The 27824-nt window shown below is 42.2% G+C and overlaps 2 protein-coding genes across 4 annotated transcripts in view; one reads left to right on the plus strand and one right to left on the minus strand.

Annotated features, from left to right (window-relative positions):
* LOC309415254 (katanin p60 ATPase-containing subunit A-like 2) overlaps positions 1–8824 on the minus strand; it is a gene marked incomplete at both ends in the record, with an annotated part of 31740 nt that extends 22916 nt beyond the window's left edge. The window contains 3 exons of the mRNA XM_082012720.1: positions 1701–1867; positions 2260–2330; positions 8774–8824. Of these exons, the coding sequence (XP_081868846.1) occupies positions 1701–1867; positions 2260–2330; positions 8774–8824 (289 nt within the window). The remainder of the gene's footprint in view (positions 1–1700; positions 1868–2259; positions 2331–8773) is intronic.
* A 5973-nt stretch (positions 8825–14797) lies between these two features.
* Positions 14798–27824, plus strand: part of LOC309415166 (E3 SUMO-protein ligase PIAS2) — a gene marked incomplete at both ends in the record, with an annotated part of 30458 nt that continues 17431 nt past the window's right edge. For all 3 annotated transcript variants that reach the window (XM_082012602.1, XM_082012603.1, XM_082012604.1), the window contains 3 exons: positions 14798–14821; positions 23286–23760; positions 27263–27347. In XM_082012602.1, coding sequence (XP_081868728.1) covers positions 14798–14821; positions 23286–23760; positions 27263–27347 — 584 coding nt within the window. The remainder of the gene's footprint in view (positions 14822–23285; positions 23761–27262; positions 27348–27824) is intronic.

The following is a 27824-nucleotide window of genomic DNA, read 5'->3' on the forward strand; positions in this document are numbered from 1 at the left end:
TGTTCCAAAATACATCTCCTACCAGTGTTCTCCGTACAATGCTCTCCCACTCAGATTCTCGTACATTTACATAAAATAATCCTTCCCAAACGGCTGTTTCACTGAAAAAGCTTGGGAACAACGGTGTCCTTAAAGGCAGCAGAGCCCTCAGGTGAAACTTGTAATCCTGTGGGGACATCTACAACACTGCAAACTGCAACTCAGCATGGAAACGAGTTGATTCTGTAGGACTTGCTGAGAGCATTACGAAGAATTTAGTGGGAAGCAGCACCACACTAATCATTTTGTTTGGCCTGCGCATACCACAATCTGACCATGGGCACAACTTAAGGCAGGTGACAAAGAACCAGGCAGCAGCTTCTCTAGAGACACACATGCAGGAGGGAGGATGCTTAGGCTTCAGGGAAAAAGGATCATACATCCCTGCCAGCATGGTTGCAATTCTGGGCTTGGGTAATGGCAGAGTGCCCCATGTCTGAGTAGCTTTACTGACCAAAAAAATGGGTACTGAAAGCTTGTGAGTGTCTAAGAGTGGCTTTTGGGGAATTGTTTTTTCACTTGGATCACGGAGCGAGCCTTGGCTAACCACTCAGTTTGACTAAGAATGATGTGACAAATGCTTTGTAATACATTTTCCCCTCTTGATTCATAACAAATCCCTCTGGTTTTGTCCGGCAAGGCTGTTCCTCTTAATATTAACACCAATCGGTAAGTTCTAGATGTAAATCTCTTTCATGCAGATAATGTTTGCTTCTAGCTAGTACTGATCTCCTACATGAGCACGCCATGAATATAACGATGACTAGTACCTTTACTGCCTTTCAAAATCATTTCACCTATACAGGTAATTTTGTTATATTTATATAATGTTTCATTTACCCGTGATTTCAAAGTTGCTGGCAGCCATATGAAACAATGACAACTGCTCAGAGATGTTCCTTGGCCAATCATCCCCTTCTCTGATGGTCATATTTTTCTTACAAGACAAATAGGTAGGTTGGTGTTTTCTGTACCCTTCAAGCTCTTCATAACTGATTATTATACAGTTGTTCTTATAGCTTCTGTGAGTCACATTTTGTGCTCAAGTACAAAACCATTCAGGCTCTCGGGGTCAGAACAGAATGCTCATATTCTGATTTGCCTTCTTCTATATCATTCATTTACACCTCAGACTTCAAGTCCTTTGGAGCAAATAAACCTATTACTTGTTTGGCACATTACCTTTAGTACATGAAAATGTGAAAAACATCGTTAATGAGACTAGTGGTGATAAACTTTTAAGCACTAGCTTGGATGAGATAAGTTATAATGTTTCATTTAAGTGGTTTATTTTAATTTAAAAATTAAATCCAAAATAGAAAAAAGACTTAATATTCTCTCCCCATGAGAAGAAAGTGAATATACCTATGCCATAATACTTTGCACTTACATAGCATTTTCCAATATCAAAGCAGTTTTTAAAAGACAGAAAAATATCACCTTCTTGTTCCTCTACATAAAGAGAGAAGGAAGAGTAGAAAGGCTGAAAGCCCCATCTCTCAGTTCTTGTGTCCTATGTGCTAGAACTATAGCTCTGTAACTATAAGAAAGTTCAAACATTAAACACGGACATACGCAAGAAGTGCGGTGAGTATATCAGGCTAACAAACATTTTAGGCTTTGAGAAACAAAAGCTTTCTTTTTAGAAAACAGCTACATACCAGTGTCCAGGACCTTTTTGGTAATTTTAGGATACTTTTGAAATTTTACAAAGTAATAGCTTTCATATTCCATCAAAATTGTCTCAAGATCAATGTTGTCACAAACTTCAAAGCCACGTAAACTTAATTTTGTCTCCTGTTCCAAAGCATCTGCAGCATCGACATACCTGGTAATTAAAAAAACAAAACAAAACAAAGAACTGACAGTCATTATCTTATTCTGATTTTTGAGAGAAAAAGCAAACAATAGCATTAGTAAGTACATGGTATTTTTAACTTGTCCACAACTCTATTTATTACAAAAGCATAAGCTCTAGCGAAAAAACCTTTGCTGATTGCTCTACAGTATTTTTAAATTATATAGGACATTTTTGTTCCAGAAAGTAAAACAATTTGCAATGTAAACTGCCAAGATATGTAATAGCAGTTTACCTCTTTCTTACATCAAGACAGAGGGCCACACTGTCCATCCACCCAACAGAGGACAGAAGGGCACATTATGGGAGGTCAGACACACACACAAACCCACAAACGTAGAACACTATTTAAAAAATCATACCCTTCCTCCATTAAATAATGCAAAATTAGAATGAGGAGATTTTTTCGACGAGCTTCTGTTCGCATCTCATCCTGTGAATCAAGACAGAACTCTAGATCAAATGTAATATTCTCTTTATTGCTGTAAACAGCATCTAAATGTAGCCTGTGGAAACAAACAAATTAAGACAACAGCATGTAAGAACTGTAAAACAACTCACTGTTAATAAACAGCAAGAAAGTAGTTTTCAAGGTAATTTTTCTTACACATTATCACGGCTACTTGGATGGGTAGAAACCTTTTCCTATAGAAGAGAAAATGACTGAGGTTGAAAAAAGTAACCTACTTCCCTTACTATGGTTATGGATCTCTAACATGCTCAGGCTGCTGCAAATTTCAGGGTAGGACTCTTGCAGACCTCATGCACAGTGTCTCCAAGGGCTGTGCAAGAAAACCTGATGCTCCAGCGTGGCTGTGTCCTTCCCTTGCAACTAGAAACCCATTTTCTGAGTGCTTGGAGAAGGGAGGGGACGGAGAAAAGGTCTGGGATCTGCACTACTACACTGCAAAGACCAGCTGTACACTGTTGGCACCTTCCATTTCATGGACCTTGATATATAAACACAAGTGAAATACAGAGCACTTGAAGAATTAGTCGTTTGGAATAACACCAAACTTGCCCAGTTTTAACACAGGAGTGACCAAAGTCAGGTCCCGACATGCAGAAATTTCAATATGGAGTCAGTCCCATAGATTTCTTCACACAGATTGGAGAGCTCAGAGGCGTTCACAAATGGTTCAGCGATAAAAACAAGGCAGTGTAAAACATCTCTGTAATCATTCAGTGAAGCTACATCTGAGGGAGCATAAAGTACAGTATGAAGAAGAAAAGGGGCAGTGGAAACAAGAATCTTGTAAGATACTGGAACAAAGCCTTACTCTGATGAAACATACCATATACGCTGAGTGTCTGCAGAGAAACCCTGAGATTTTAGGGTCATAACAGAAGTTGCTACAAGGAAAGCTCTAGAAATCAGCATATCGACTCTGGTCTGCCTCATTGGGATTTGAAGCTGGAACCACAGGAAAAACAGGTATGGCCAAACCCATGTTTAGGCAAATAATTTCCACTCTCTTTTAGAATGCTGGCATTCAGCATTGGGAGTCAGACCCGATGATCCTTATGGGTCCCTTCCAACTTGAGATATTCTATCATTCTATGTTTATAAGGACCCAGTGTGAGCATGAAAGAGTGGCACTTACTCAGTGGTTGGGGAAGGAGCAGTAGTTTCTGTTGCTTGCATGGCACATATATATTCCTGATCACGTTGCACAGTAATGCAAACACAGACTCACGCTTCCACTCCCAGCTTCCCTACCTTCTACCCCAACTGAACAGTGCCTGCATCCATCCCCAAGGAGAACCTTAGCCCAAATGTCAGGAACCTGCAGGTGACAAACAGACAAATCTTTGTCCTCTTCCTACTGGAAACAGAGCCCCGGGGTCTGTAGCAATGACTTCTACTGCTCTCTGCCAGTGCCTGGCACACAAACAAGGCAAAGAATTACTACTGACCAAGGTTTATGTTTCCAAATTCCACAAGGTGCATAAAAGAAATATCCACACGCAAAGACAATTACCTTATCCTTCCCAGTCTCTTGGAAGGAAGCATCATTATAGAAAACTGTGGATGCCGAAGAATCATTTATTCCTACAAGCCAAGGTGCTTTTGGGTGGTGCAATGTACTGCAAAACCAACTTACCTCTTCAGTGTGCCCTTCCTTTGTCAGATTAGACCTACCTGCTCTGTACTCAGCACTGGATACCACCTAGCATTCTGCTGATAATTTAAACACTTGAGGTAGTACAGTCATCTATTGTTGTTTTTTTTTTTTTTTTTTTTTAAACTACCTCTCCATGTGTTTGCCAACCTGTAAACAGTACTGGGTTGAGCAGGCAAAAGGTCTCCCAGTATAGTAGGTATTTTCTGGGATGTTTGCTTCAGAAGTGGGGCCATCTAGTGACACAACTAAGAAAGGGTTGGGGTTTGCTTTTAACAACACTTCCTGTGGGGTCAGAATGTATTTGTATTTCACATATTAATATAAAAGATTGCTAGAATCTTTATTTTGATTTTCTAGAAAGAAGACTCAAACTGGCTGGGGAAAAAGGAAGAAACCATACCCTATTTCTAGCCTTTACTACCTTTGATATCCTCTTGATAAACTTACACAGCCACTCTGTTTCTGAGTCCATAAGGAAGCTACAATACCATTTGCCTTTCAGTGGTGGTACAAAGATTATTTTTCTAAACCATTTTGGGGATGAAGAGTGCTGTGTAAGATCAGTAGTTGGTAGATCAGTAACTCTTGAATGAAGTAGATCAGTTCTTGAGAGGTGCTGCAACAAGAAATGAACCAATTCTCAGAACTGTCATGAGCAAAGAGAAAACACTGACACCCTGGGATGAAAGGATCTTTTCCTTCTTACTGTTTAGAAGTGCTGATGTTTGAAGAACAGATTTTGAATTGTGGACCTTTCACCATTTCTCCTGGGTGATCTCAATGGTCCAAAACAGGCTTGGAGGTGCAAAGGAGGAAGCTGGAGTCATCACTTGCTGAGAGTCCCACCTGTCCATTCTTCTAAATGCAACCGCTCGTGCTGCTTTATGCTGAGAAACATTAACTGTTGTGTTTGCCCACGTATCAAAAGGCAAGATCAAAGATACCTCTGAATATTTGAAAACAGTTGGAAACACAATGGTTGCCACAGAAGACAAACACATCATGTGTTTCATGTTTGAATATTTACAGTAATACTCTGATGAGAAAGGAATTGCATCTGCCTGGTGATCTGACAGGGCTCACAATCCATGCTTGGAACTCTTCTTGAAAAGAGTTTGTATCTGGTGTGTCTTCTGCTGCTGTTCATCCCACTAGGTTACTTCTGCTGTCCCTAAAGGCATTTTAAGTTCTAGTAAAATAGTGATACAGTGATGGGCAGCATCTCAAATAATCTAAGTAGAGACTTGCTTTGGGTATAGGATAACATTGTGTCTGTGTACGAGCAACCCACTTCAACCGTAAGATGGTAATGTTGTTCTTTCTGTGTTGACCAAGCAGAAGCAAAAGTGAACCTTTACATCAAAAAAAGCCCCATCTAAAAATCAGAAGGCCGTTTAGACTGAGAGGTTCATTGTGTCTTTATCTTGTGTTAATACAAATGCAAAAAGCAGGGGTTAATTTGAGACGTCAGACATCTGTCCAAAGAAAATTAACTAAGTTGTTAATCAGCTGATCAACTGACAAAGACTTGCATTAGATTGGACATGAAAAACAGATATCAAACACTCTGGTCCCAGTTCTGTGAAGTTCCTGTAAAACAACACTTCAACATATAAATGTTACCAAATCATAAATCTTGTGAGTCAATGGTGCATGGACCATTGCTTTTTTGACCATAACCCCATAGACCCACATCTCCCTGCCTTTCACCAGTCTTATGCTACCACGTACCCTTTCCAAGGGGTAGATGAACCTCTGCACATGTCAGTGCCACCAGCAGCTTCAGCTGTCCTCTTAAACAGCGCTCTGCCCATGCTGGTCTCCTTTCCTGAACTCCAGTTTATTCTCTAGGGTCTGACCTCCACTGCAAATACGTCCACAAAACAATCTGCCTGCTACAGTACAGACAGATGCTAACACTGCCCAGGACTTCTGCTGTGTTTAGAGAAGAAATGATAAATCTTACACAGCATGACAAAAATAGGAGTACTTAGGAGTGCAAAGTTACTTAGAATTCAGTTTAGCTTTATAGTGATTTAGTCTTCTTTGTTTAATTAGTATTTAGAATTGCACGTTGTTTATAGCCACTGGTATTTCAATAGATGTTTAAGTGTTTAAAGTTTAATAAGCTTCCACTCTTAAAAGAACAAAAAATGTATGTAATTAAATTTTCAATTACTATAGGGGATTTCGGGGTCCACGCAATTAATAAAAGCTTAAGGCACTTAGGCGTGATCTTGTTTTAAAAACTAAATAGTTGACCATGTAAATAATTAGCTCCAACACTTATAGTGTATTTTATTTATTTCTAACTTAACAGAAGAGTGGCATCTACTTTGCAGCCATTTACACTCTGTTAGAGACATACATCTTTAAATGCAATTGTTGGTTTAATCATTTCCATACCTTTTACTAAAATGCATTTACATTATAAATCAACCTAGTCTCTAACCCCATAATGTTTCATTATCATTTGACCCTATATTTCTGCATTAACATGTTTGATAGCATGGAGAAAAAAGTTACAGAGTAAGTCACTGTCTGAGAAGCTTGGAAATAATAACTATACTGCTGTAATGTATGCTTGTCCATTCAACTGAGGCAATCAGTAAGAAGAGTTCAGAGGGATCTGTGATCGGTAAGTCAGACAAGAGGCAAGCAGTTAGCTCCGTAATCACACAGGGAAAGATCTTATCATAATACACATGCAGAGCCCCTTCTCCCTTTTTCCTTTGGGATCCCAGGAGGGCTGCCAAGTATGGGGTTCCTCAAGACCAAGCTGGCATCGTATGCCAGGATAGAGAGAGTAGCTGTGGCACAATGGACTCGTCCAGTTTTCCTCCTTCCTCCACCACCCTGTATCGTCACAGCTTTCCCTCTCCCCTAGCCCATTGCATGTTATATCTGCAGCCTTGCCAGGCTTTTTAGAAGGCCGATGTTCAATTATTGTTTGGCTTGCTGACCATTGAGAAACACAAGCAGGGAAGGGAAATGGTGAGTTTTAAACAATACATAACTTGGCTGCCATTGAATAGCATTTCCCAGCACAAAGAAAAACTGCTTCTTTACTCTCTTCTCTCTTCCAAATTACACAAGTCTGCTGCAAACAATAGAGTTGGCAAAGTTTCTCAAGAAGGATTACAATAGCTTTCGTAATTAAAGACATACAGCAAGCTCACCGCCGAAGTTACGGCTGTCCTAGTAGTAACACTAGGATGCATCCGAGAGGTGTTATGTTTAAGTTCTAAAGACATTTTACAGTTTGAGTTTGGTGCACTGAAAATAGAAACCTTCTGATTTCTCCCACCATTGCAATAGTTACATGCCGTCTTTTATTAATTCTTGCTCTGATGCTGAGCCACTTACAGACCACTATTATCTCCCTCTTTTAACAGGAACACTGCTGAAGCCAGGTTTTACACTGCCAAGATGCCACTAATTTGAAGTGCTATATATTATGGATACATAAAAATGAATGGACACAAAGTATTATGAATTATTAAACAATACAAATTAAAGTTGATGAATTTACAAATTAATAAATAAGCATTAATTCTCTCACTCATTTGTATAAATTTGCAAAGTTCTACTGCAGATTACAAAAATACTGCTAGTCAAGAGTGATTTACAGAACAAACATAAAAAATATTTAACAATTAAAAACAGTGAACTACACTGTACCCAAAATATAAAATCTGGTCTTCACATCCATCCTGCCAAAAAAGATGTGGAGAATTCATCTCACAAAGCAAATCAACCCATACCCAGTGGTACAGCTCAGAGGGAAGAGTTCTTGAGCTCCGGGTCCTGTTCCCACAAATGTTTATGCATTTAGCAGTCAAAACCATCCTTGGGACCATGGCCACCCAAATCCCCATTGCTGAGGTTACAAATTAGACACCTTTTTCTCCAGTCTTCCTTCTACATATTAACACTGTTTCAATACCCCACCTTAGGGCACCATGCTCAGTATCTGGCATGTGAATCCACTTTAGGGTTCAGAAAAGGACTGACCTGCAGGGTCTCATTCCTAGGTAAATATATTAACTAATCTAAGATGTTGACATAACCTAAAACTCGGTCCAAGAACCCCTCCCAAAGCTACCTTTTTGCGAGCAATCCTATCCTATTTATGCACAGTGAGGATTTGTGTATGCGTACAGAGAACCTAACATCTTTCTGGGAAGGGTTTCTAGGAGTCCTACAGCCTATCTTACTCTAGTTGAATGTGACCAGCAGATGGAAGCAAAAGAACAGGTTAAGAAATTTAGCAAAATCCTGCTGATTCTGGGCTTCCTGGAGCTTGACCCATCCGTGGGATGGGGGCACGGTGAGACTTTACGTAAGCCATGACTTATGGAGAAGGGAGCTGAGGGAGGAAGGAATACGGACTTGTATACTTCCGCTGTATCTGCTCCTGTATGACCATGCAACGCACAGGGCTGTGGGGAGCAAGCGGACCTGCCCTACCCTGAGGAGCTGACAGGACAAGAAGCACTTGCCTTCTGCAAAGGAGACGAGAAGGGGGGGCCGTGGGAAGCCCACACCCTGAAGGACAGCCAAGACCCCGAAGACCTCCAGTCCCAGCCCTCCCCACACACTACCTGCCCACGCTCCGCCACCATTATGCCACCAATTCCCTCAGGCGTCTGTGCAACGCTTCCCCCGCGCCTGCGCATAAGTGCCCCCCCCCCGCGATTTCTATAGCAACGGGGACGCGCGGCCGCCTGGCCTGCCTGCCGGTTCTCACCGCCTCTCTCGCCTGGTAGGTGGTTCTCAGCGTTTGGCAGGAGAGCTCCATCGCGGCGGGCAGCCGGCCCGGCCACGGGCGGCTACAGACCGCGGGCAAAGTCACAGCGAACTCCCGACAACACCCTGCCCCGCACCTCACGGAGGCCCGCGGGCGCCGTGAGAGGGAGACCCGCCCTCTGTCGTCGAGCTCACGCAGCCGATCGAGATACCGGAGAGTGAAAGATTGCCCGAAGAACTGCCCAATCACGAGTAGAGCAGCGGGTGGTCGTTTAAACCATGGGCCAATCGTGGTGGGGAGGAGAGGCGGGGCTGACAGTAGTGCCGGCCAATCGCCTCTAGGCTCACCTGAGCAGGGAGGCAGAGTCGTTTGTCGGGTTGTGAGGGGAGTGACAGGGATGCTGAACTGAGAGGCCGGGGCGGTGCAGCCCGAACCAAACCAAACCAAACCAGCCCAGCATAACCCACTGTTAAACATGTCCAGCTTACCTAGACAGGTGAGGTGCGTCCGAGAAGAAGTAGAGTGCAGTCTGCCCTTCACATCAAGGATGGTGGTGGGCCTTAAAATGGAGGCTGATGGCATGCTGGTGCTGAGGGAATGCAGGGCTGTGAGGAGGGCCCTCTTCAGAGCACCTGAAGGCCGTTGTTAAACTTGACTGACTGATTGGTGCAGCCTCCTGGGCTCAGGATGTGAATTACTGTTGGGGTGATTTGTACCTTCTGGAAACTGTCCTCAGTCCAGCTGGAAGAGAACATTAAAATAAAATATCCCTGAAAATACATGGAAGGGAGGTTAGAGCATGCAAAAGGCTTGCTTGGTGACAGCCGCAACAGGGCACAAAGTGGAACAGCAATGGTCAAAATGAGGAAAAGTGATCTTCTGGAAACACCCTGTCCTCTGGTATGTGAGCGCTTCCCAGATGGGCAGCTGCAGGTGCAGGCCCTCCCCAGGTCCTGCCTGTTGGAGACCAACAGCTACTCAGTTCCATCAGCTGTTCCTGGAAAGGGTAACTACCAGATTGTTCACATCTGTGCCATGCTACGCTTGCTTAGCATCCTCAAGGATGTGTTGTCCAGACCTTCCTCCAAATGCTGTTTCCTCAGTATGACCATCAACACCCCAAAAGGCCTTATCCTTTTGGTGCAATGCTGTTCCTCCTCAGCAACGTTTCTCCAGCCCTTTTCTTAAACCTTTGCAATCCAGTATATGCCAACACAAGCTTTCTGTTCCCTCAAGTTCCCTTCGCTAAGTGTCTCCAACTGCACATACCTCTTACAAGCCTTCTCTCTCTCTTTTCAGTATGTCTTAATCTCAAGGATGTCCTAAGCAAAAACATGACCTCAGTGTAAGTTAACTGCTCAGTTAGCCATGCTGAAGATGTAATGTACTTTCACCCTATGAAGCATGTAATTTAATACCTATCTTTTTTATTAAATTTGTCCCATAAAACATGGAGTTTTCCAAGTGGATCAGATTAACGTTCCTGCATCTAACTTAGGTCCTCTCCTACTAGACTTTGTGTTTAATTTTGTGGTAGTAGAGTAGGTAATGTGCTCATTTTCCATTATTAAGTGCTGCTTTTTTATAGCGCTGAAAGAGAAGTTCCTGTAATTGAAGTTAGGATTCAAGCCATCCCAGTTAGGTTTCCAAGATTATATCATTACAGTTGAGAGAACAGCCTGGGTTCTTGGCTTTGCTTAACTGGAGAGAGTTTTCTACCGTGCCTCTTAAAGGGGTAGTGGTATCTTAATATGTGGTTTGCTACTGTTTTGATGGATAAAGAGAATTTTCAATCCTTAGAACAAAAACTTGAGGGTAATTGTCACCATATGTTTGTGAACAAATCTCTCAAACTGTCCTTGGAGACAAATGCACACCCACAGCCAGGGAAGGCTGTGTTCAAGATGGTGAAATACCCACAAAAGCTTAGGTGGTTAAATCTGCAAGGGCAGGCTTCTGCAGCTGAACAGTGCTGGTTGGCAGGATCAAGGTGTCCCCAGGCAATACAAGAACTTACAGAGAAACCTTGCTAGGGCACTCATTATCTAGGCACCTTATATTCAACAGACATCATTTAATAAAAATAATAATGGTCAGGTAAACAACTTTATAGCAAACATGTAAATATTTCCCAGCTACACTTATAACCAAAATATAGGTGTATCACCCTAGTATGTTAGGCTAGGCAAGCAAAACTAATTAACATGTATTTCATCATCAAAACTGATTAGACTGTAAAGAATAAATGAGGTTTCTAATTTGCATTTTTTCTGCTAAACATAATTTATCTATTGAGTCTGACATCACTGTAGTTATATACAACTATATATAACTTCATAGAATAGTAGAATAGTCTCGGTTGGAAGGGACCTTTAAAGTCCAACCCCCCTGCCCTGAGTAGGGACATCTGCAACCAGAGCAGGTTGCTCAGAGCCCCGTCCAGCCTGACCTGGGATGTTTCCAGGGATGGGGCATCTACCACCTCTCTGGGCAGCCTGTGCCAGGGTTTCACCACTCATACAACTTCACTGTATTTCTTGACATAGCAGATAGAAGATTATATCCTATCTAAGCTCAGTTTTGTCAATTAGCTGCCCAGAAAGCGCAGATACAAAGCACCTACATGAACAATTTCACTCCAATAAATAAAGTATCCTACACAGAATATCTTGTCTTGTAATCAGAGCCCATATTTCTGTCAGCAGCAGAGCAATTAAGGAGGGCTGTGACCTTCTGTGCTTTGACAGTTCTCTACCTAACACGAGAGGTGTGGGCACTGAGGACCACCCCATTACAATTTTGCCATTCATTTTCTCTAGTGTTACATTAAAAATTAAATGGCTATGGGATAGGAAGGATGATGCAAAAGCCTCAGGCTGTTTTATAAAGTTCTTTCCTTTAAACACAGTGCACACACACAAAAAATCTACCTTCAACCCAGTCATCCCAGACACCCCTAATCCTGTCACTGCTTGTAATTCATATTCAGTTGTCTGTTAGCAGCTGGTTAAGCATCACAGGAGGAGTTTGTTGAGGTGTAATGCTGATGAGTGTAATTACTGCAAAGCTGGAGCAGCTGTAGGGTGGGTTGTGGGTTTTTTTGTTGTTGTTGTTTTGTTGTAACTGTCTGCAGTGTGTTTGTGGGAAGCAGGGAGAGTTTATTTATGTGATCAGATGTCCCAATTTTAGTAGGTGACACAGCTGTGGGAAGAGTCAGGGCTTGTATGGATGTACTGTGCATAGTCCTAGAAAGATTACTAGAGAAGCACAGATAGACTTCTCCCCCCCCCAAAGCCTAACTCAATTTAGGGGCAGGATGCTTAGCACCTACAGGCTCCCCTCTTACCCTAAGTAGAGCCTATTGGGGAAGTCCTCCTGGCAACTGCTGTGGTGATATTCTGTCAGATAGAATTACAAGCTGCTTGCCTTGAAGAAGAGCAGGTTGCCTGTTCCTGTGATGGCTAGTGCTGGGCCTAGTTTGAAAGCTTGTACTGGAAAATCAGAAAGAACTCAAGGGGAGAGTGTAGAAAATGCTTTAGGAGCTGCAGCAGGGGATTGTGAGAACAGAAAGAGGTGGGGAAGGAAGAAGTATTGGAAATGGAGGTACAAGAAGAAGAAGCAGCGGCAGGAGTATCAGAAGCTGGAAGAGTGTCTGACCCTTGAGGTAAGCTTCTTAAAAGTTTGGTAGAAAGAGAAATATTGGAGAGGCTTAAACTTTTGGGAAACTTTTAAGATGGCCTGGTATCTGGGGAGTCTAAGTCTGCAGTTGATGTGTGTGCGAGGTATTTTGAAAAACTGGTGGGATTTTGATGAACTAGAGCAAAAGGGAAGGCTGATTCTGGTTACTGGAAAATCCAGAAGAGGGAGATTTGAGAGAAACCTTGGTGTGGAGATAATGGAATGGGAGAGGATAGGCCTGTGCCCTCCGCTTTTGCGGAGTAGGGATCTAGGAGAAAGCTTGAGGAGGACCAGAAGTACCGAGTACATGTTTCTTTTCAAGGGTATAGACCTGGTGATGAGCAGGAGAAAGGTTATGAGAGAAAGCTGGGGGAAAACAAAATATGAAGAGAAGAACTCTAAGGAACTATTCAAGCAAAAAAATTAGGATAAGCTAATATGAAAACTCTTATTATTTTAGGCATGTCAGGTGTTAAAACACAGACTATAATCTGTTCGCTCTTATTCTGGCAGATATTGGGGATGAGATGAATGGGAAGGCTGAAAGATGTGTTTATGAAGTGAGAGGTGAGTGTACATGAGAAAAGAAAAGCCCATCTCTGGTGTGAGTTTGGACATTGATGTGTTTCTTGGCGTATTTGAAGGAAGAAACATGTGAGAGTGTGCTTAAAGAAGAAGAGAGAAGGCTTTGGTCTGGCCTCTGCTGGTGTGTGCTTTGATGATCTAAGGAGACCCTAACCTGCAGGTTGCCCCTTTAGTCAGGTATTGAATTGCAGGGAAAAAGAAATATTTGATGGAATTAGGAGCTGAACTTGTGCAGTGGTGTGGCAGACAGCACGCATTATTCGGCTGCAAATTCCTGGTTTTGACTAACAAAAGAGGTTTAAAATTAATAAAGTCCTTATGTTTCAATCTTCAAAGAAATGACGATTATGAGACTAAGCACAGAACCAGTTTATGCAGAGAAGGACTATCTAGCTGTGGTTATGGTTAAAAACTTTAGCAGAACTAAGGGTTTATCTTGGATTAGCTGATCGTAAATGAAAAGGAAAGCCTGTCTCAAGGGGCTATTGTGAAATTACCACTAATAATGTTAATTATTGAGTTCCTGTGTGTCCAGAACTTCAGTGATCTTGAGTGACCGTAGCCAGTGTATATGGCGGGCATCAGTGCCCTCTGTAAAAGCTCAACTATTTGTTCCCAAAATCATCTGCCAGAATCCCTTCTAGCAGAGCTTGCTGCCGACATGTCTGTTAAGAAGCTCCTGGTTTTCTGTACTCGTATTTGCTCTGTGATACTTATGGTTGTAGTTAGTTAAACTCTGGATCCGTCAATCATGCCAAAACTGCTGCCTTTTGGTGAATGTGGGCAAATACATTTTGCGTTTCAGACTTTCTTTTCTTTCTTCCCAATGTCTCTCTTGAACTTCTTGTTCGAGTTGGTTTGGCTTCTGGCCTGTTTGTTGGCTCAGTCTTTGCCTTTTTTTATTGCAATAAATCAGTTGTTTGGTTTAATGACCCAGTTGCCAATGAAACTGAATATTGTGACTAGGTATTTATTGTGACTAGATAATGATCTCTGGCTGCTTTTGAAAATAATATTCTCAGCTGCACCTCGGTGTTTATTTTTCTGTAAATGTCTCAACGTTTCCCTTACAGCAGGAAACCCATTATCCCATTTTGCAGCTTACTGCCAGTGACATTTTTCGCTTCATTTTTTATTAATAAAACGTGCCACATCATAATTGTAACACAAATTATGAGGATGTTTTTGACGAGATGGAGAAAACTAAGCAAGCTAGACAATTACAGCGCAAGCCCAACCTTTTAGGTTTAACTTGCTTCAATTGCAAGACTGCGTTGTTTGCTCTTCTTCCTTTTTTGTGTGTGTGTGCATAGCAATTCTGTTTAACCGCTGAGCTAGAACGTCCTCTGCGGTGTTAATTCGGGAGAGAGAGTGCTCCCTTCTCACGTCGGTGCCCCCGGAGCCCGGCTGGGCCTGCGGAGCTGCCGCTTCCCCACCGGTTTGGGGACTCCGGGGCCGGCGGAGGGGGACTGCGGTCCTGTCGGCATCCCCGGACGGGGAGAGCGGCCCGGTACTGGCGGATCTGTGTGTGTGTACAAAAAAAGGCTGTTTTTCCCTCGCAATTGCCCTCGGGGCCGGCTCGCCGTAGGGGAGAGGCGGCCCGGTGGCGGGCAGGCAGGCGGCTCCGACGGGGGCTCCGCACCGCCTCCCGGAGCCGCCCTCCCTCGTCACGTGCCGGGGGCGCGCACAGGGTGCACGATGGTGGCGGCGGCGGCGGGGCCCGGTGACGGCGGCGGCGGCAGGAGCAGCAGCGGGTAGAAAATGGCGGATTTCGAGGAGCTGCGGGTGAGGAGGGAGAGAGGCGGCGGCGGGGGAAACGCGGGCCAAAATGTCGTCCGGCTGTTTCCCGTGGCGGGTGGGGGCCCTTGCCCCCCCGCCCCCGGCCTTTCCTCACGGGGAGCCCCCGTCGCAGCCCTCGGTGCTTGGGGGATATGGGAGGAGGTGGTGAGCCATCAGCCCGTAACGGCCGTCCAGAAACTACCGGGGCCCCCGCGGCCGCCTGCGCCTTCCCCGGGGAGGAAGCGGGGCCGCCCTGAAACGCGGTCGGGGGGCGGCGGGAGCCGGCGGCGTCCCCGGCAGCGCGGCTGTCTGTGCCTGAGGAAAACCCTCCCTGTCACTTCCCCGGGGCGGGGAGGGCTTGGGGCTCGGCGAGCCTGCTTTCTACCTCCGCCATGTGGGTTCTGATGTTGGTGGGGTTCTTCCCCCACCCCCCGACATTTTTAAAAAGCCGTTTCAGGTTGTTGCCTGTGGCCCGACCGGGCGAGAAGCCGGGCCCGGAGCCGGAGGCTCGCATGGCGCCTGGCGGGGCTCCGCACCCTCGGGAGGGCCCAGCGCCGCGGTGCCCTTACTGGAAACAGAAGGGAGAATGCTGAATAATTACTGAATCTTTGAAAATACTAATAGTTACGGAATTTTTGTAGAGTCATTAACCGCTTTCTAACCGGGAAAACTGTGCCTGTGAAGCATGAAATCCAGTATTTCTGTTCAGACCTGTTTTATCTTCAGTTGAATGCTTTTTATATTGCACTTGTGGACTTCCTGTAATAGATTTTTTTGGTGTGGGGGAGGCCTTTCATATTTTAAGGTGTGTACACAAAGAGCTGACTAAATCGTTTCCGTTTTTCCTTGCGTTTCTTGAACAATCTGTGAGTATCTTTGTTGGGAAGGAGAATATTATCCTTCTGCAGCATCCACACCTGCAGAAGTGCCGCCGAGGGAATGCTACATGCATACTGAACCACTCCCCCTGACCTAGACTTTCCTAAAGAAGGAATAAAAGTCAGTTAAATAGGAACTGCTGTGAGTTCGGCTTTAGTGTAGAGAAAGGTCTGATGGCTGAACTGACTGTAGTCTGACCAACAGTGGGAAAAATGCTGCAATCACCAGAGAATTTCCTACACTAAGGCTCCTTCCAGCACTAAGACCGCTTGGGTTGAAGTGGCTGTAGTGTAGCTGAGGAGCTTGGTTATAAAAATCTCATGGAAAGAAATGAGTTTCTGTAAGGACAATGGTGCTAGTGCCCTATCTCAGTCTTAGGTTTAAGAAAGGTTGGCTTATTTTTTCCTAAGTTAAATGTTGTGGGCTTTTTTTTTTTTAACTTGTTTGTGTTTACATGTGTTTTTGTTTAGTGTTTTCACTCCCTTTTAGCCTTCTTTCCAAGGTCTCTCAAAGGGTGTAGCTATGTAGGTGGCTCAACCACCAGTGTAAACTTTGTAGCAGAGAAAACTCTTCTTAGGGTAGCTCCTCTTTTCCAGGCTTGAGCCGGAGCTGTGATCCGCATTTTCCAAAGCGCTATAATCACTTACCACTATATGCATAGGTATTGGTAGGCTTTGTGTGGGAATTGGGTACCTAAATACCGTTTGAAACTATATATGCACCTGAGTTGCTTGCCAAAAGTAACATGGGAAGTGTGGAGGGAAAAGGGAACTGTGTTTCAGGCCAATCACAGGACTGCCCTTTTGTCACTCAAAAGAATAGGTATCAGTAGTTAAAAAAAAAAACAAAAACAACAAACTAGTCTGAAGAAATGTCTTTTGATGCTCCCATTCATCTTATTTGTAAACTGGATTTCCTGTGAAATGAATCTGTTAGCCTGGAGCTTCTCTAAATGTTCAACATCTGGCTGATAATAACTCATGGTCCATTTTGGGAAAGCTCTAGAAATTTTTTGGAAGAGACTCTAGTAGACTGCCTTATGTCTTCGAGGCCTTTTCTGCCATTTTATGTTTTTAAGAGAATACATTTGAATGTGTCTGCTTGAATACCAGGCAGTTGGTTTGCAGGTTTAAGTTCTTTTCAGACAACCGATTCTTCCTGCTTTTGGCCAAAGGCACCCACCCCCATCCCCCCAATAGATTTTGTGAATTGACCTTTAGGAGGGATCTGAAACTGCTGCTTTATAGATTAATGTGCGGGACGTTTTTATGGCAGTATTGTTTGCTGCTCTCTTGTTGATTGCAATTTCCTGTAGTATGAGATCTCTACCTGCCTTATGAAAGCCCACTAGGGCAATTTGAAGAGTTGAATTTACTTTAGTAAATCGTTAAGGACTGGCTAAAGGCAGGAGGTCAGAGTTCTCTCAAATCCTGGTTTTGCATGAAATATGTAGGGGCAGCATTTTTTCTATTCTCAGGGCAAAGGATCATTTTAATATTTGTTCGTACCATCCCTGCCATCCTCTGGATCTTCAGAGTGAAAGTTCTGGGGAGCTATGACCAAAGGGTTGTAACCAAGAGGCTGTAGTGAAAGAAAACGGAGAGACTCAAAGGAACCTGCTGTTACATCATGCCTTCTTCATGCTTCAAATCTTCAGCTTTGTTAAAGGATTCGGAAGTAGCTGTAACCACAGTCACTACTTTTCAAGATAGTGGTGAAAATGTCCAGGATAAGGCCTACCCTTCCAGACCCTCAGATTAACCCTTAATTAATAAGTAGTGTTTATTGAATCCTGTAGGTTACCAGTTTCTGGAATACTAGGGAGTTGGTGAGAAGATGTGGTGAGCACAACTGTATCTTTCCTGTATTTTGAGATAAGGTTTTCAGACCTGCTGTTCACAGGTGTGCTTTTAAACATGGCTTATACCTTTATCCATAATCCTCACTCACGAGCAGCCTGGTGAATGTCAAAGGGATTACACAGGCATAGACGGACGTGGAACAGAAGTCAGCAGTCTGGTGTGGAGGCCAGAGATGGCATGTGAACACATTTTTGAACAGAATTGGCCCAGGAGTGGGAAACTACAGCTCCTTCTGAGAGCCATCTGTGAGAAAACAATTCCAGCTACCAACAAATTCTGAACTCACCGAGATTTGGCTTGAAGCTTTGGTTTGCAGACCAGCAAAAATACAGCAGATAAGAGAATTGGTTATATATTATTACTTGGGTAACGAGAGGGAGAGTACATCTCTTGGGTTCCCTAAGTTTCTGCTGGCATCCTGACTTTAAATTGGAAACAAGATGGAGCATACGCTATCCTTAAAACATTGCAGATCCCTAGTTTAGAAGATAACAGCTTCAGTCTCAGTTTGTGTTTAATCGGGTATTGAAGTAATGTGTTAGTTTCATCTCTGGGGGGAGTTAAAAAAAAAAAGCACTTTATAGGCAAAGGAGTATGCCTAATTTGTGTGACACTAGTGATCAGTTTCATGGCCATTGTGGAAAAAACCCTCACTTTTAGTGAGAAGAGATGGAAGTCTGCTCATACATCCTACGTGGAAGGGGAGATCACACAAAATTTACTGGAAAATCAGGGTTTATAAATGCTGAAAGTAAGTCCCACTTTTAATTTTTGCTCTTGCATACCCAGTACTGAAGTCATGCAATTCAAATGTGAAGAGCAATTTGGTTTGGATACCATATTAAAAATGCAGAAATTTAAGTCTCATTCTTGTATGTATTGGATCTCTCGTTCATACCAGACTTGGTGTCTTTCCACTCTTCTTGCTTTATTTTTACAGTCTGAATGGACAGTGTTAGCCTGTTTACCAGGTGAAGCAGTGCTTAGTGCTAAATAGTTAGCCAAAAAGAAAACACCAAGAGCTGTTTTCATGTGTCCTCTTCAAGCACATTGCCAAACACTCTGTTGTACTCTGTTTTATTTTAGCTGTGTTAATAACATTGTATTGTTTATGCTGACCAGTTTGGGGGGTTGATGTAGAAGTCAAATTCTGCATGTTGATCTGGGGTAAGCTTAAAATGGTGGACAGAATAGATATTGAGAAGTTTCTGTTAGTGATGTAGTGATCTTTAGGTGGCAGTTAACCTTGAGTATATTAAATAAGATAAACTCTGGTAAAATACTCTCAATAACCTATGATAACATACTGTTATCTTGTATCTGTATGAAATTCCCCTGGTCCTCCTAGATGCATAGTCACTTTTTCAGACCACTGAAGCCTATTGTGGTACCTTTAAAAGTTTGTTGTATCTTGAATAATTAACAATTAATGATTGTGCTGAGATACAGCGATGGGGGAGAGGAAGGAGATAATGCAGTTTATGGTACTTAAAAAATGAGGCTGCAATGAAATAGGTCAGGCTTTGTTTTGAGCATCTTATGTGAAATGAATGCAAGTATCTGATGTAGGATTTTCACTGTCAAGACTAATTTAGGAGCCAGAGTTAGTCCAAAGAAAAATCCCCGTAATACTGCGGACCTGATAGACATGCTGTTTGCACCGACTGTTGTGTTCTTCAGAGCTGCTCTTACTGTGCTGTACTACTAGCACAGATTTAACTAGTGACATCTTCATTCTTTCCCAGGACTTGCAGTTTTTTATGTATAGTTACATCAGTTTCCAGAATACATTTGTATTTGTATTTAGGGTCAGCATAGAGGTCTTTAACCAGCCCAAGACACAAGTTGCTCTTTCTTAATCAGTGTTACACACTTCTTGCCCACTGCAAATCAGGAAGTATGCAAGTTTATTGCAAAAGATGTCACAAATGTGCTTCTCTGCTGTGAGTATCCAGCCAGTATCCTGGCTTAAAGCCAGGAGCGAGGATTTGTGGGGCTGATCCTGGGTGCCTCCCTTCCCTCTATAGCCTTCACACACTTCAGAAAATGTCTGGAAGCCAGTGGGGCTGAAGCAGAGGTCTTAGGCAGAGACTGACTAGAACTTTTGAGTTGACTTGGATTGCTGCTGTGGGTTCAAGTGTAGGGCTCACTACTTGAGCCATTGTGGTTGCCCTAGAAGCTACAGTTGCTGGTGCTTATTATAGGCCCATGTCAAGAGTTTAACAAGCGTTCTTGGTTACCTTTCATATATGTAAGTACAGTGACTGTTAAAATTGCAGGTAGCTTTGGCAGGGGAAATGTGGAGAATCATGTATCTCTTGTTTGAGAGAGATGTTTGATCCCTTACTTTGCTCTGAAACATGCCTGCCCTTAATTTCAGCAGCATGTCAGCATTTCCTGGACTCCTTAACATCATCATCCCTGTGAAATGAATGCCATTCCAGATACACCTACGGATTAATGCTTTAGAGCCATGTTTCTGCTTATGAATCATGGTTGCTGTAGTTTAACAATAAGCAACAAAAAACCCCTGTAAAACTTCTTATGATCTTCAAATTCAATATGAATTTCAGGGAAAATAATGTTTCTGGAATATAAAAGTACTTGAATTATCCAGTCTGATTTCCTTCCTTAAAGTTCTGTCAAACTACTCATTGTGTTCATGGAGAAATATTAAAAATAAAATGGCTTTCGTCTTCTGCATTAAAAAAGCTTTTTATTGGACTGTGCAGCTGTAAAGAACTTCTCTTAACAGAAAATTGATGTCATTTACATGACATAACTTGAATGTCTAATCTTAATTCAGTGATGTGAAAAGCATTTTAATAGCTAGGCTGCAGTCTTCTGCAATATTGCTGAAACACCAAAAGAAAATAAGTTGGTAGGGTTTCTTGGAAGTAATATGTCTTGCACCATAATTATAAATGCTACTAAGCATATGTTAAGCCTCCATAAACCCTTGTTGATTATAATGAGTGTCCACTTTGATATGTCTGTAAATGGAGTAATAAGCTAAAACGTGTAGATCAGACTAGCCATGTTTCCATGCAAATGGTGGTTGTTGCCTTAAAGGGAATGTAGATTCAGCTTTAGGGCAAAAATATTGCAAAAGCCATTGTTTAACTACTCCCAGTAAAACTCACTTTTGTGAGACTTCTTTCAAAAGCATATGTAAGATTTCTTCATTAACAGAAAAAACTACGTATTTTTCTTACACTCCCAAACATTTTTAGTGGAGGTGTCAATTTAAAATCTTGCTGACTATGATATTGAAGCCAGCCTGTGTCTTCTAATAAAATGAAATCCATCTTGTAACAAAATGCTAGTTTGTGGAATTTCTGTATAAAATGTTAGCTGTTTCAAGGTGTGATTGACTGCACATTTCACCTTGATTAACTTGCAGAAATGCACAGAAGGCAGCAGGCAGGGTAATAGTATTTTGCAATGCTGTTTCCTTAATCTTAATGTAAAGGATTATTTTATTCATTTGCATTCTGATTATGGCATCCAGAATCATGCTTACTACCTGCATCTGAAATAAAAGAGCTGACGTTGCTATCAAGCTTATGCAACCATCTATGGAAGCACGCAACATGAAGTTCTCAGTAAATTCTTGAATATCCTTATTATCTTTTAACACAAGTTCTCTTTTATGTGACATGACTATAAAGCTGCTATAGTACTTCAAGGTATTTTTTATGAATACTGAAACACTTTATTTTCTTTACCCTGTTTGACTGTGAGACTGAGGAAAAGTAGCAGGGGAATGCCAGGTGGAAACTAACCTTTCCCAGCAGCTTGCAAACTGGATGGAGTTCTGCCTCCATCTCCTCTCTCTTTGTATCATTTGGCTGTTGAGAGAAGTTGCTGGGATGAAATTAAGGTGATATCTGCTGTTGGTCTCTTCCTCAGAAGTTAGGGTGAGCCACTCAATGCCTCATGTGACACTGCTTTCACTGGCAGTTGCATCTGTGGCGCATTTATAGATGGGATGTTGGGGGAATACCAGTTTGAAGACTGCTGGGCTTGCTGGCTGATAGAAACATCACCGTACCCAAGCTGTCTGGAAATTTTGAAATTTGGTATCTGAAATCAGATAACCTTGTCCCCTTAGCAGTGAGGAAAGGCTGTGCTTGATGAGAGTGCTACTATAGTATTTTAGACGGTTGTCTTGATGTGCACGAATAATGTAGCCCTTGAAAAGGCAGGTCCTGGTTGCTTGCTCCGGCTGTCTTGTAATGGTGCAAGTTCAGTTTTTATCAGACTCAATTCCCTCATCTGTCTTACAGTAAAAACAAGTTTCTCAACATTGAGAGAATAGGAAACAAGCAGCTAGGGGCACAGCAGGAGTTCAGACTTTGGTGGCTGGCTGCATGGTTGTAGCATAGTTGTGTTAGACCTGATCTCAGCTGAAGTTTTATGTTGGAATACATGGGCGTAAACTCTTTTAATTGTACAGTAAGGATTAGGGAAGGTAAACTCAAAAACACTGCTTTTTGAGTTGTATCCCTTCTGAAATCAATGCCCAAAGCTTTAAGTGTTGTATATTGGACTACTATTTAAAAGTCAACAGTGCACTTTTGAACTGTTTTTAAAAAAAATCTTTTATGACCCCAGATGTCTACTACTTGATACCTTCTGTTAAGGCCTTCATCTGTCAGTCCTTGAGTCTGGAGTTCGGTACAGCAGTACAGATTAAAGTCAGATGTTCTTTCATCTTTAAAGCTTAACCTCTTTGTTATGATGGAAGAGTCCCCCAGAAATAGGAAGGAGGTTGCTTAGAAGAATTCTGGACAGTTTTATACCTCTGAAAAGAGAGCTTGCTCACAAAAATGTGAGTTGAGGTGCCTGTGCTAAGTTAGTTACTTGTAGTAATGGGAGGAGAAGACAACTTCCTCTTGCATAGTGGGCTTTTTTTATTTCTTTTTTTTTTTTAAATGAGAATCTTTCTGGTTATGAACTTCATAGTTCGGTCCTCAGAGTCTTCTCCAACGAACTCTGATATCAAAGTAAATACTATTATTTCCTTTGAAGACATCTTTGTGTCCCACGATACCAGAATGTGATACAAAAAGGACAGGACGTTTTCTGTGACAGCCTGGAAGAATCAATTATGTTGGTGAAATAGTCTGTTAGTATGATATAATATTGCTTTTTAAAAAGTGTCCGCCTTGCTGGGCCATCCTTCCAAGAGTGAAACCTGATGTGCCTGTCTCTGTTCATGCATGCATTTAACATGCTGCCCAAAATAAAGGACGTTTCAGGATAAACTATACAGAACTTAAGCACTTCCTTATTTTATTTCTTAAAATGTGTTGGGATACAAGTGATAATACGGATTCATCTGATTTTTTTTTTTTGGTTTTGTTTTGTTTGCTCGTTTCATGAAGTAAGACAGGTATTTTGTGTTAGAGCTTATGCTTCTGTCTGTGAATTTAAGATAGCACTGCATGGGTTGCATTAAGGTTTTGCTGTTGCTATTGGTTGAGTGTGGAAACAATTAGAAGTTTTTGAAATCATTAACACAGCCAAACTCAACCTTCATCCTGGACACTTTGTTTCTTTGTTTTAAACTAAGTATGCTCTTGTGTTGGGTAAGGGTATGGGTAGTACCTAAGATACCAAGTGTGAAACCAGAATGATTAATGGTCATGCTTCACCATGCTCCTCAAAAAGGTGTGCTTGGGGTGCTGTTGGTTCACCTGTGCTTATCTCTCTCTTCTTTCTAGAATATGGTATCAAGTTTTCGTGTTTCTGAACTACAAGTGTTGTTGGGGTTTGCTGGACGTAATAAAAGCGGGCGGAAACATGACCTCCTGATGAGGGCACTGCACTTACTGAAGAGTGGCTGCAGCCCAGCAGTTCAGATAAAAATCAGAGAACTCTATAGGCGTCGGTACCCAAGGACGATTGAAGGACTTTCGGACTTATCAGCTATAAAACCTGCAGTTTTCAATTTGGACAGTAGTTCCTCTCCTGTCGAGCCTGACCTGGCTGTTGCTGGCATTCACCCGCTCCCTTCTACTTCAGTCACGCCTCAGTCTCCTTCCTCGCCTGTCAGTTCTGTGCTCCTCCAAGACACTAAGCCCCACTTTGAGATGCAGCAGCCTTCCCCTCCAATTCCACCCGTTCATCCTGATGTTCAGCTAAAAAGCCTACCTTTTTATGATGTGCTTGATGTGCTCATAAAACCTACAAGCCTAGGTAAGTGTTTAATAGCTCTGCAGGTTGCTTAATTCATTAAATAGGTGGTGCTTATGACAGTACTAAGTCCGGACTTAAAGGGCTTTTTGCAGCTGGGGAAAAGTGGAAGCTCCCTTCCCTTCTCATCTTTACCTTTGTCCTCACTTCACCGCTTGTCTCCAAAATTGCCATGCCACACTTCAGGCAATAATGTTCTCTCTTGAAAATATTATATGATTAAAGATCTTCTGTCTTTTGAATATTAAATAATGGAGTAAAATAGTTCAGTTGAAGGTACCTGCAATGATCATCTAACTACCTGACCACTTCAGGGCTGACCAAAAGTTAAAGAATAATAGTTAAGGGCGTTGTCCAAATGCCTCTTAGACTGACAGTGTTTAAGAGGGGGCATTGACCACATCTGTTTGGTTCTGGTGTTTGACCACCCTCTCTGTAAGTAAATGCTTCTTAATATCTAGTCTGAACCTATACTTTTGGCTGAAAGATTTGGACCTGAAGTCTCTGCCTTGTCCAAGTGAGGAACACATCTGCCAGGGCTAACAGGAAAAGGATTTCAAGGGTCAGTAATTTATAAGTTGCAACAATGTAAAGAGAACAAGTTCCCTGTTAGTTTATGCTTATCTCACTGCAACAATTCTGCAGGTTCTGACATCCCTCACTGAAAGAGATACTTTGTGCAGCAAGGTTCAGTATTGTATGCAGATTAGTGAAGGTTTCTCAGCCTACAGGTTATTGCCATACTGTATGTTAAAGTGTAGAGTGGACCCTTGTCTTCCAAATAACCTGAAATCTCAGTTTAGCTTCCTTAAATGCCTCACTCTTAAACATATTTAATTATTTGGAAATATGTTGTTTTCTGTCTCGAAATTCAACCTGTCTTACCTTGCATGCTAGAAGAATGTTCCCTAATGATTTAGCAGTACTGTTTAGAAACACTTCAGCTGTTTGCATCCTCTTAAACATTTTAGTTTCTTAACTGATAATAGAGCCTTCTAGGCTGTGGCTTGTACCTCAGTGAGGCATATACTGATCGTTGGTCATCCTCCAGTACCTAAAGCAGCAAATGTTACTAACAAGTGTTATTTACAAAGCCTGTTGTCACTTCTGTTTGTGACACCCTGTTAAAGAGTTTCATACCGACCCTGTGTGTCAGTACAATAGCTGCTTTGGTGTTGGACATACGGCTTATGCTACCATTACTTTTAGAGAGCTAAATCTGTCAGTGCCACGATGTCCTGGCTAACTCCTTACGCTCGCTGTGCGCAGTAGCTGAGTACCTTAACTAGCTTCCTGAATTACACTGCGCTATGGAACAACTCTTGGCTTGCAGTTAACCAGACTGGTTCCCAGCCACACAGTCCCTCTGACCCATATAATGCAGCATGTGCTATGCATTATATTTCTGCTGTGCAGTTACCTTTTGTTTCCTGGTCAATCATATCTAGAGGTGGCGGTGATATGCTAGAAGTTTCCCTAACAGCTGTTTTCTTCAACTTAGGAAATGATCTTTTTTTTTTCTGAAAGGAGGATTCTTCCTTAGGGGTGTCACCATGTTCTAGTTAGAGCTGCATGTAAATTCCTCTTTCCCTTGAAGACTGTAGGCTCTTCGCATGTTGCTGAGTTTTTTCTCAGGAGTGAGGATTATCTAATTCTGTAACATTTGGGTCCTTTTAGGACATGGGTGAGGGGGACAAGATTAATTTAACTGAATACTCATAGAATCATTAAGGTTGCAAAAGACCTCTAAGATCATCAAGTCCAACTGTCAACCCAAGACCACCATGCCCACTAAACCATGTCCTGAAGTGCCACGTCTACATGTTTTTTGAACACCTCCAGAGATGGCGACTCCACCATTTCCCTAGGCAGCCTGTTCCAGTGCTTGACCATGCTCTCAGTAAAGAAAATTTTCCTAATATCCAGTCTAAATGTCCCCTGGCGCAGCTTGAGGCTGTTTCCTCTTGTCCTATCACTTCCTACTTGGGAGAAGAGACCAACACCCACTTCACTACAGCTTCCTTTCAGGTAGTTGTAGAGAGTTGTACTCACTTGCCTTCAAACTCTTTCCAGAGCACAGTACCTGAAGGTGTCAGCAGCCAGAGCTACAACTCAGATCTGTGTGAGGAGGAATGGAGAAATGAGGTGTGAGGAATGGCTTATATGCAAATAAAGGGCCCTTCTGATGTTAGAAGGATATGAACATTGGCTGAAAATTCCTCTCAGCACAGATTCATGAGCAAATTTGGAAATGAGTCTTCCTTCATTTAATATTTTTAGATTTATACGGATAGCTTATAGTCCCACTTAGTAGACCTCGGTGATTGGGACATGGAACAAGCAAGTTTTGTGTTTGAGAATTAAAAATTCAGAAACCAAATGGACACGTAAATCAGAGAACTAGGCGTATAGTCTGCTTCACTGCAACTCTGTAAAAGGGATGAGTGTAGGTATTCTTTTGCACTAAAATGAGAACACAAGAGCAGGTACAGGGTTTAGTTTTAACTCCTGCTCAATTCAATAACAGAGTATTTCCATGATCTTTTACATGAGTTCAAGTATTACTTCAAAATATAAAATGCTGTGGTGCATGCACGTGCATATACGTGCACAATGTAGCTGTTTTGAATTGTTTGAGGAACTTATGTGTGTGTGCTCCACCTGGGTTCTATTTTGTGCTTGTGTCCTTTTTCTGTGTGTTTTCTGGGCATAGGGGTTGTCTTTGCTGAATGTCACGGTGTACAAGACAGTCTAGCTCTTACAAATTTGCCTGGTTTAGTTGTGCTATTTTTGTATTTGTCCTCCTTGCTGATTACTTTAAACTGTTGGACAAGTCCAATCTACCTTTGTCAGGTCAAGATTTCTAGCTTCTATAAACCTTTAATACTCAAAAGTTACTGCTTCCCATCACTGGCAGACAAGTAGGATTCTAATACAAAAGTTGTATTTTCATTCCCCCCCCGCCTCGCCCCCCTGCAATGCTACTGAGGGGTAATTCCCAGACATGAAGTCTAGCTGGTTTCTCTGGCATGAGGGGTTGTGCTCCCTCCCTTCCTCCCCAAAGCCTTAGTTACCTTTAGCTGTTTCTGAATTGAGTAATTTTCCAGCTGTCCATCAATAACTTCTGGTACACATTCTCTTCTTTTAGTACACTAAAATAGTTGTAAACATCTTCTCTGGGGTATTCTTTTTGTCAGTTATCCAATGGTACATTTTGTTGTGTGTGTATTTGAACCTTTCTCCCTTGGGAGAAAGGATTATAACGTGGCTTGCTAAGCTTCTTTAGTACTGAAGTGTAATGTGATATTAAGCCATCTGAATATAGCTGAATGAATGATTTGTTCCATTGCTTTCCTGTTGACAGTTACGTGCAGTTCAGTCACAATTTGATTATATTAAGTGACTTATGCCTTGTTCCAGGAAAAACTCGATTGCAGATCCTGTTTTAATCAATTACTTTAATCATCACGGTTAAACCTCTTTTGTATCTTTTTTTTTTTTCTAGTACAGAGCAGTATTCAGAGGTTCCAAGAGAAGTTTTTTATCTTTGCTTTAACACCTCAGCAGGTCAGAGAAATCTGTATTTCCAGGTAAGAAGTAAGAGTGTGGCATACTGTAGGTAAACTTTTGCAAAATTTCAGGAGAAAGTGTGGATTTTTTGGTTCATTTTATGTATTGCATAAGCTTGCAGATGCAGAGTGATAATCCTCACCAAAGTTATGCTGAGTTTATCTGTTCTGTTTTTCTTCAGGAACTACTGTGTGCAGAATTTATGTGCAGGGTAAGACATATGCCACTAAAGAGTTAACAATTACCCTGTTACAAATAATTGTGACTGTTTAGGGAGGTGGTAAGCTTTTCTTCCCTGCATGTTTCCTGGCTGTAGGGATGGAAGACTGCTTTTATCTTTTTGTCCCAGGGTTCATGTTGTTGCAAGACCTATGGTGTAAGCCAAGAGAATTCATAGGGTTTTTTCCTCTCTGGCAAAATCATACTTTATTGTTACTATAAACTCTTGACACAGGATGCTGATTCTAAAGTCCTGCTTAACTTGCAGTAGCTAAACA

This window comes from Phaethon aethereus (assembly GCF_964289735.1).
Source record: "Phaethon aethereus genome assembly, chromosome: W".
In the NCBI taxonomy this organism is placed as follows: Eukaryota; Metazoa; Chordata; class Aves; order Phaethontiformes; family Phaethontidae; genus Phaethon; species Phaethon aethereus.